The following is a 10256-nucleotide window of genomic DNA, read 5'->3' on the forward strand; positions in this document are numbered from 1 at the left end:
ACATGGTCTCTCTTGATATTCGTCAGGCTTTTGATCGTATTAACCTGCAGCAGGTGCCTTTTGTGTTACAGGGGCTCGGCGTACCGTCTTATCTAATTAACCGTATAGTTCAGGCATGTTTAACAGAGCGAACGTCCGTTCAGTGGTTTGGCCAGCGCACTGCGGGCTTCAATAAGGCGCGAGGGATAAAGCAAGGATGCCCTTTATCCCCCAAGCTATTTGTGTACCTTCTTCATCAGGCATTGCTGCGGTTACAATCTTCTATGCCTGAATTGTATTTGGAGCAGAAAAGACGTATACGTTTTCCCTGCTTGCGCGTTTATGCCGACGATATTCTCGCTTTGTTGACGGATCCAACCCAGATTTCCCGTCTTCTGTCGTTTCTCGAGCCTGCCTTGCGTGAGTTTGGTTTAGAGCTTAACGTGAAGAAGACCGAGGTATTGATCCGAGATCCTTTGCCTGTTGTTAGCGAGGATTTGCCTAGAGAGGCTAATTTCGGGCCGTATTGTCTTCGGTTAGTTTCGAAGATGCGCTATTTGGGTGCGTACGTGACGAAGACTTTAAGTAGGGGCGATACTGTCTCTGATCGGGTGGAGAAGGCGCTTCGAGTTTATCAATCCGTTTTATCATTCGTGAAGGAATATCGTTTGGTGTGGTTAACTGTCTTGAGGATGTATCATACTGTGATTGCGCCCGTGGTGCTGTATGGGTTGAGGGTTTCCACGCTCTTGAAGGCCAATCGGGATCGGCTTCGGGAAATGGAGCTCACAATTATTTCCGGGTTATATCGCGCTGCTTATTTTCCGTCTTCTTCAGCTGAATCACTAGATATGCCGGTGCCGGATGGTTCAGACACTCTTCAAATTTTGACGTTAGACGAAGTTGGGCGTCTTCTTGAAAATCGTACTGTTATTCGTAAGATACGCATTTCCAGGTTGCTCTATTGGGCGCATATTGTTCGGATGGATAGCGATGCTATCCAGCGTATGGCGGCGGATTATTACATTCCAGCTCCATTCAAGTGGGGTCGCCCGTGCTACACTTGGAATGAATGTGTGGCCCAGGATTTTAAGTGCCTGGGGTTGTCGGAGGACTACTTGCGGGAAATAGCGGAGGATCGCGTTCGCTTTAAAAACTTCCTAGATAACATGGTGGATAACATAAGGGAGGAGGTTTCTGACGATGAGGATTACGAGGAGGATTTTCCAGGTTTCCCAGATGACTCCGGTGATGCTGAAGATGGTAGTGATACTTCCGATTTTGAGGGGTTCCCCTCCGATGGCTAGCTATTTTTTTTAATAGTTGTAAATAAAATGTTTTATCAGAAAATTTTAGGATTTCGTTAAAAAGAATCTGCCAATAAAGGCGTAAGCAATATTTATCCACATAAAGTTTGCTCGAAACGAATGTCCGCCTGGTTCGACTCGAACAGACCACACCCCGACCCGAAAGGTTCTGAGAGCCGGTGTGCTTGATCGAGTTTAATAATCATAAGAACAAATCCTGAATCATTAACTATCTCTTAGGTGCCAGTCCTGCACTCCTTTCCTGAACTAGCCTCATACTCACGATCAAAAGAGTCGACAACTAGTAGGATCTACATGTCCCCCACCCAAGCGAATTGATCAACTTGCAAGTAGGAGCACATATCTACCAACCAGCCAAGAAGACTTCCGAATCAATGAGAATGGACCATGCCAGTCGAAGGCCACAGGCCCAGCGCCATCTCGTACAGTGTCATTGTCATTTCTCAGCCCACCCTCTGGCAGACGTTCATCCGCCCATCTAGATTCTGTCAAGATGAGAACCTACAAAGCCTACAAAGCCTAACTGTTCGTATGTGCTAGTCCGTTTGGATTTTGGTTTGCTGAAACGAAACAAGAAAAGCAAAATAATTGTGATTAGTGTCTTAGTTATAATAAATAAGTAAACGATTTCTCCTCTGTTGCCCGTTCCCTTGTTCGTAGTCCTTCCTCCTTTTCCTGATCTGTTCCTGGGCCACTAGCTTTCCGTTTCCTTGGCCGTCACGCTCGAACCGCACCAATCCGTTCATATCATGGCAGGAGAAACAATTGAAAAGACAAAACAAAACAAATGAAAATAAATGGACATCTGCTATCTGTGCCTAAATTGATGTTGCTTCTCAGTTTTGCACGACCCAGGGGGGACTTGTCATTGATCCCAATGCTCTGTCACCGATGTTACGTGATATTCGTTATGGAATATTCTTTGTTTGGGGGCCATTCATAAACAATGTTGTACTTTTTTTATCCCTGATCCGCTGATACGTCTAAAATTCATTTTTAGTTTTTATCTCGTTACGTGATGCTCTTCCCCTATTGTCAATGTCCATCATATAGGAAAATACGCAGAGACAATAATTATACGACCGGTGACATTGGTTGTATTGATAGAAGTGAAGAATATACACGTTTTTTTTTAAACAGAGTATTATAAAGGTTTATACATTGCAAATGTGTTTTAATTAAATTCAAGGTTATCATGTTAACATTCCCCCTTAACCGGGAATTTAGGCAATACCCAAAGCATTTTGCGCTTGTACAAATCTGGGAGCTGCGACAGGTTTCGTAAGAGCATCGGCCTTTTGTTGATCTGAGCTGATATACTGCAACTTTATCATTTTATTCTCTAACTGCTCCCGCACAAAGTGATGCCTGACATCGATGTGTTTACTCCTGGGTGAGTAGCCGATCTCCTTCTCTGCCAGACAAATCGTACTGCGATTATCACAATGAATTGGAATCGATTGCACATTACCTAATAACTCAGCACAAAATCCGCGCCACCACAGAGCTTCCTGTGATGCAGACGACAATGCCATATACTCAGCCTCTGTCGAAGAAAGCGCCACCGTTGGTTGTTTTCGACAACTCCAAGACACTGATTCGTCACCATATTGGAAAACGTAGCCGGTAATCGATCGTCTTGAATCAGGGTCATTGCCCCAATCAGCATCACTAAAACCTTCGAAAACTGCACCAGCTCGTTTTTGGTAGACCAACTTCTTCGTCTTTGTACCCTTGAGAAATCGTAGAATGCGCTTCGCTGCTGTCCAGTGAGCCTCACCAGGATTACTACAAAAACTGCTAACAGCATTAACTGCAAATGCAATGTCAGGTCGAGTACACTGCGCTAAGAATTGTAATCCACCCACCAATTCACGATAAGGAATATTCTGCATTCTTGCTTTCTCTGTTTCAGTTGTGGGTTCCATCGCCTTCGTCAATCGTTGGTTGACATCAGCGGGCGTCGAGATCGTATTGCTGTCAGTCATGTGGAAACGTTGTAGCAAATCTTCGATATACCGTTCTTGATCTAGCATGACTGTTCCATCGCCTCGGGTGATTCGTATACCCAGTATCTGGTTAGCCTCTCCGAGATCCTTCATATGGAACTTAGCAGACAACCGTCGCTTCACATCATGGATCCATTTTTGTTCGTTCGAAAACATTAAAAGATCGTCAACATATACTGCAATGACAATGATTTGCTTTCCGTCTGATTTGAAGTAGACACACGGGTCGTAACTGGATCGCTTTAGTCCAATCTTCTTCAGTTCAGCGTCCAACTTTATGTTCCACACACGACTGGCCTGCTTTAAGCCATACAGCGCCTTATGTAAGCGATACACTTTCTGCTGATCCTTCGAATTAACAAATCCTTCCGGTTGTTCCATATAAATCTCCTCATCAGACAATTCGCCTTGTAAAAAAGCCGTTACAGCATCCATCTGATGAATACGCAAATTCATTTGAGCTACCATTGCCATCAGATACCGGATACTGGCATACCTCACCACAGGCGAATAAGTATCATTATAGTCGATGCCTTTAACTTGCGAAAACCCCTTTATCACGAGACGGGCTTTGTACCGTTCTAACGACCCATCCGGTCTCTCCTTTATCTTGTAGACCCATTTGCACTTCAGGGCCTTCCGTCCTGGTGGCAACTCGATTAGTTCCCAGGTGTCATTTGATTCCAGAGCCTCTATCTCGGTTTCCATTGCACGTTGCCACAACAACCTTTCGTTGGACTGCATAGCATCTCGGAATGACTCTGGCTCAGTACCAGCGTACATTGATGTTTCCTGCGATAAGGTAAAACTTTGAGGAAGAACACTGCACGTCATATCATAATTTTGATACTTGCCTGGAAGTCGGCGCTCCCTTTCGCTGTGCCTGACCACATTTTGTGGATCCTCTTGTTGCGAAGGGAGCGCGTTCGGTGCCAGTGTAGGTACTGTTACTGAATCATATGAGCTGTCGAAGTAAGACTCATCACCATCGCTATCATTAGATTCCGGAATCACTGCTTCTACTGTCACCGTCGGACCAGCATCGCCGAGAACAGGTTTATCTCCATCAAAAAACTGCATTGTTGTACATTTGCTGTCTGGAATTACTTTTGTTTCCTTTTCTGTCGGAAAGTCAGGAGACATCTTTTCTTCCTCACTCACAAAGATTATATCGCGAGCAACGATTACCTTCTTTGTTCTTGGTATGTATACTCGCATCCCTTTTGACTGAGCGGCAAAGCCAAGAAATATTCCAGATTCCGATTTTGCGTCCCACTTACGTCTGTGTGCCTTAGGAATATAGCACATCACTTTTGCACCAAACACTCGCAGTTCAGATAAATCCGGTTTCTTGCCGCTGAACCGCTCTTCTGGTGTTACCGTTACACCTTTCGTCGGCGATCGATTAATAAGAAATGCTGCCGTCGCTGTTGCTTCCGCCCAGAATTGTTTATCTAATCCAGCGTCAAACATCAGACATCGCGCTTTCTCTACAACCGTTCGATTCATGCGTTCAGCAAGCCCGTTCTGTTCTGGATTGTAAGGGACTGTAGTTTCATGGTGAATACCGGAGCTACGTAAGAAACTCCGCATGTCGTGATTCACATACTCTGTTCCATTGTCAGTTCGGAGTCGCTTTATCCGTTTGCCAGTTTGGTTTTCCGCAAATGCCTTGAAGTCCTTGAAGCATTCCAATAGTTCCTTTTTGGAGCTCAGGAAATATACAAACAACTTTCGACTGACATCGTCGATGAATGTCAGGAAATATCTGCTTCCTCCTAGTGACTCATCCTCCATCGGTCCACACAGATCGGAGTGAATCAACTCCAAGACCTCACTTGCTCTAGACCCTTGCTTGCTAAATGGCTGACGATGATGCTTTCCCTGTAGACATGTTACACACGAAGGCATCGTTGCATCACTAAACTCGACTCCTTTCACCATAGTTCGAAGCTGGTTCAGGCTCTGCACGTTTAAGTGCCCCATCCTACGATGCCAAATTACCGCATCGTCTTCAGCCTGTGCTGCACACGAAACCTGCTTGCGGCTCAAGCAAAGTTTGTAAAGTCCTCCAGACTCCCGCCCAACAGCTACTATCTCGTCGCTATCCGAACGTACCTCACATACGTCTCCAGTAAACAGTACACGATAGCCTTTGCTACAGATTTTGCTCACGGACAACAGATTAATCGCCAAGTCTGGAATGCACAAAACATTGGACATCGTTAGCTGACATGATTCACCTCCAATGTCTGCTTCAAGCTGCACGCTTCCACAAGCGATGACAGATAACTCCGCATCGTTTGCTACATTGACTTTCTGTGACACTTCTATTGCATTTTCAAGAAGCGCCTTACTGCTACACATGTGCGAACTTGCTCCGGAGTCAAATATCCAATCCATCTCCATATCGTGTAATTTGTGAAACATTCCCATTGCCGCATGTCGCTTAACAGGCTTCTCCTGTTCGTCTGTTGAACCATTCTGCTGACATTCCGAAGCGTAGTGCCCCAATCGTTTGCATTTGAAGCATTTTATGTTTTTCTTCCCTTTTCGTTGCTGGCTGTAAAAAGCTTCCGAGCTGCTGCTTGTTTTTGGTACAGTATCCATTTTGACATCCTGGAGAATTTTGGCTTTTACAGCATCCGCAGTTATCCGTGTCCCAGACGCCTCGAGGCCCATTATCATCGGTTCGTACAGTTCAGGTAACCCCATCAGCAACAGACTCGCCAGCCATGTATCATCAACCGTGAAACCAACTTCCGACAATTTGTGGCTGGTTGACATCAACTCGCTGACATATTCCTCCACTGACGAACAATTAGACAAACGTATACTTGTTAATTTACGCAGTAGTCCTATTCGTCGAGTCATCCCATCATCCTGGAATGCATTTTTCAAATTGGTCCAGGCTTGTTTCGCTGTTTTAGCACTTTGGACTAAACTGTAATTGACTGGTTCGATACAAAGGCAAACTGTTGCTAGTGCCCGCAACGTCTGCGCATCTTCCGGATCATCTCCTTGCCGTATGATGGCGTCCCAAGTTCCTTCACGAATCAAAATCATCTTGGTTGCAAACGCCCACGAACTGTAATTTTCCCGGCCACGCAGTCTCTCGATTGCTGGCAGTGAAACGTTTCCTCCTGCATTCAAATTTCGCTCACCGCTGGAGCCACCGTTAGCACTACCGCCACTTGTTGACATTTCTTTTGTCGATTATCTTCCGGATCGATAAAATAAAACGTTTATAATCGCGCCAAGGCATATGGGCTGGGCCCATAACCTATAGGAAAATACGCAGAGACAATAATTATACGACCGGTGACATTGGTTGTATTGATAGAAGTGAAGAATATACACGTTTTTTTTTAAACAGAGTATTATAAAGGTTTATACATTGCAAATGTGTTTTAATTAAATTCAAGGTTATCATGTTAACACATCATCATTTATGAATGGTCCCCTGGTGATATATTTAGAGCAGACAATCCAATGAAAAATGGATCGACAGGATTTTAGTGCGCTTTTGGCGCCTTGTGTCACATCTTCATGTTTGTTATACATATTAAGAATACCAAAGCATGCGATGTGATGACCGGAAGATTAGAGAAGCAACTCCTCCCCTCCCCCCCCCCATGTGCAACGTTTCAAATAAATGTATAAACAAAAACGAATCATGCGTTAGCCCTCAGCCATGCGTGGGTGAAGAAAACAGAATTAAAAATAGGACCAGAGCATGAGATGCATACGGGAAATGTTTGCCTATCAAATAATGTAATCAATGCAAGAGGTCTATTTGGTTAGGCTAGGAACTAGTATATAAGGCCAAAGATTGTTAATAAAGTTAGAACTTTTTGGTTAGTCTTAATTGATGCGTCGTGCTATACACACCGAAATTCTCCCTATAGGGTTTTGAAGGTTCTTTCGCTGTGAAAACCGTTCTGAAATCCGTAATAGTAATATAGGTCTCCACTTGCAGTGAGATACTAGTCTATTTTGGTTTCAACGTCTATCTCAGCGCTAAAAGGACTGTTCTTATATTGATGTGAAACAATTCCGCTTTAGAAGCGCCGGCTCTCATATCGTAGAGCACTAGCCTAAAGTCTGAAGAAGTTTATCTCAGTAAAAGAACCAATTCCACGAAAGGACGTCTCTAGGTGCCAGCTGCCAATCGTTTCGTTTCCGTTTCCTTCGCGCGGAAACAAAATGCTTCATATGGATAAACCAGGACCAAAGCTGTGCACAATTTTCCTACGTATACTACCAAGCGTTTAATTCTTACACAACCGATTAATTAGTGGCATTTTAGGGCGATTCTGCCGGCGCGAAAATGTCGGTCGGTGGGAAAATCGGGAGGATTTTCTATGCGATAGGTGACGTCACTGTGAGAATGGTTTCATCATGTGGAGATAATAACGATTTGTTAGCAGTTATAATCTAATGAAAATATCGTTTTTTTTGGAAATGTTATATTTTTACGTTTATATGAAAAAAATACACGTTTTACATTGCCTTCATCTGGGCCATTAGATCATCCAAACTAACGTCTTCGTTTTCTGTAGTAGATTTAATAGTGTGTTGCGCACATGGCGTTTCATATGCCTGTTTTAGACCGACAGTAACAAAAGTAGAAGTGGAAACGGACGTTGAGTTTTCTGTTGTATTTTCGTCTACGAGTACTATACCATAAATGTTCTCTTCGTGAAGCGAAGTATCGTTTTCTACTACAGGTTCTACACGTTCTACTATAGGTCGAGCCAAAAAAAATTTCTGTCGCTCGATGCAAAACCGGTCGTCACAGGTTGGGTTTGGTTTTAAACTCATTTTAGGAAAAAAATCAATCATTGCGTTGTAACCCAAATAGTCTGATACAGTTCCGAAGTTGAGCAGATATTTTAATGTATTTTGGACCAACATCCCAGCTACGATTCCCATTGTAGTTGGTAAACTAGCAGCACATACCCCTTCACGTTTTAATGTTTTCTCGTCAATATTCTCTGCCACTACTAACGGAGGCGCACATGCAAAGCACGCAGTTTCTCCCGGACGAATAAATTGGATGTGTCCAGACACCGCATTTTCCGAGACTCCTGATTCAATCCAATTCAGAGACAGTTCATTGCAAGCCGCGTTGATTGCCATTCGTGCTTCAAAATTATCTACGCAGCTTAATACTAAATCAACCGACATGCCTTCCCGAATGCCTCCTGTTTGAATTGCACTCAAGAATGAGTCAAAATGTTCCACCGTCGTAATATTATAATTATTAGTCATGATCTTGACATCTGGATTGATGAAATTGAGAGTTTTGGCCGCCGCTTCAACCTTCGATAGTCCAGCTTGGTCAGGAGTGAAAAACAAGCGGTTCATGTTAGCTAGTTCTACTTTATCGTAATCAAACAACAATAGTTTGCCAATACCACACCTGGTTAACATATCTGCCGCCACGCTACCGACGCCACCAACACCTGCAAAAAGTCATTTTGAATGTTAAAACATACATGATGACTAGTATTAATTTTTCCTTGACCTGAAAAACAGTTTTAACAACCAGGTTTTCGTTAACACTAGTAAATTACAAAATAATAGGTATAAAGACGGTTACAAATAACAACCTAGCTAAAAATGTAATTTTTTTAAATCGTATGAAAAACTTGGCGTATACTTTTTTATGGACAATATACTTCCTATTTTCTAATTCGATTTCGTTCCATATGTTACTATTTAGTGACCTTACCCACTATAGCCACGCTTTTTTCGCGAATTTGCTCGTAATTGATGACGATTCCCATTCTTTGCAATGCCATCAATCGACTATAAGGGTTGGAGTCTGTAACTTCCGAGGACATCTTCTTGATCTTTTCTCTAACATTTTGTCCTCCGCTATCAATACTGGATTTAACACGCTCCAACTCATTCTGAAGGTATTGGATTTGGGATTTCAATTCATTAATCGACATTCCGCAGCGCCTAGTATAAGATTTTTAGCAATACTGTGAAACAAAAATATATTTTAGATATTAAAATAAAACTGAACAATTATTACAACTCTATATTCATCACTTTACCGTGTGGCAAACAAATTACAATAACACTATAAACACGATTTATTGTGAAACGTGTCAACGTCGTCTGTCCCGCAATTAAGATTTCTGACAGCTCATTTACAACCACAGATGCAAAAGGTTTGTTCCAGTACCAGGAGAAACTGGAAGTACTCCGGAGCAAACAGGGAGAAAATCGTTCCCGTACTATCTTCTCCTCTTTTTTCTTCTTCTGGTGGCAAACCGGAGTGAAAAGGAGCAAGAATTTTTTGCTCCGGAGCAACAGGGAGTAACTTCCATGTACTGGAACAAACCTAAAGTCAAACCAACGGAGTTTCCCAGTTAAGCTCAGCCGGAAATGAACCGGAATTCTGGCTGGTTCCAGTTCGTATTCCGGCTCCAGTGACACAACAGATTCTAGTTAGAATCGGTTGTGTCACTGGAGCCCGTGGACGAACTGGAACCAGCTAGAATTCCAATTCATTTCCGGCTGAACTTTACTGGGTTGGTTTGTTTGCCTCACGAAATACCTATAACCTCAACCGGTTTTTGCAGTGCATTTTTTTTGTTTTCCTCTAAAGCAACCCTTAAGCTACCAGTACACTGTTTGTCATAACGTCAAATATTTGATATCTTTCGTGAAATAAATTTGAACAGCTGTGTACTGGTTCTTCAAATATTCGACGTCAACATTTCATAAGGCATTATATACAATATGCTCATGTTGAGAAAATGGCGTCTGAAAAATTACCTCGTACTTTATATTCTCATTTATGAACAGGAGCTTGATTTAAGGACCAAACAACTCAATGCCGTGTTAAATCAACCATTTTTTCCGAATAATATACCAGATTTTATTAAAAAATTGTATTTTGAACGATTTTCGCAGATAAATT

At 42.8% G+C, this 10256-nt stretch overlaps 1 protein-coding gene across 1 annotated transcript; it reads right to left on the bottom strand.

Moving 5' to 3' along the window:
- Positions 1 to 7765: 7765 nt before the first annotated feature.
- LOC131696082 (ubiquitin-like modifier-activating enzyme 5) lies at positions 7766 to 9506 on the bottom strand. Its single transcript, XM_058984652.1, has 3 exons — positions 9385 to 9506; positions 9054 to 9309; positions 7766 to 8784 (listed from the first exon to the last, which is right to left on the bottom strand). Exons 2-3 carry the CDS (start codon positions 9274 to 9276, stop codon positions 7820 to 7822), a joined length of 1188 nt encoding a protein of 395 aa, XP_058840635.1. The 5' UTR covers positions 9277 to 9309; positions 9385 to 9506; the 3' UTR covers positions 7766 to 7819.
- Positions 9507 to 10256: the final 750 nt, after the last annotated feature.

Source organism: Topomyia yanbarensis, chromosome 1, assembly GCF_030247195.1.
Source record: "Topomyia yanbarensis strain Yona2022 chromosome 1, ASM3024719v1, whole genome shotgun sequence".
NCBI lineage: Eukaryota > Metazoa > Arthropoda > Insecta > Diptera > Culicidae > Topomyia > Topomyia yanbarensis.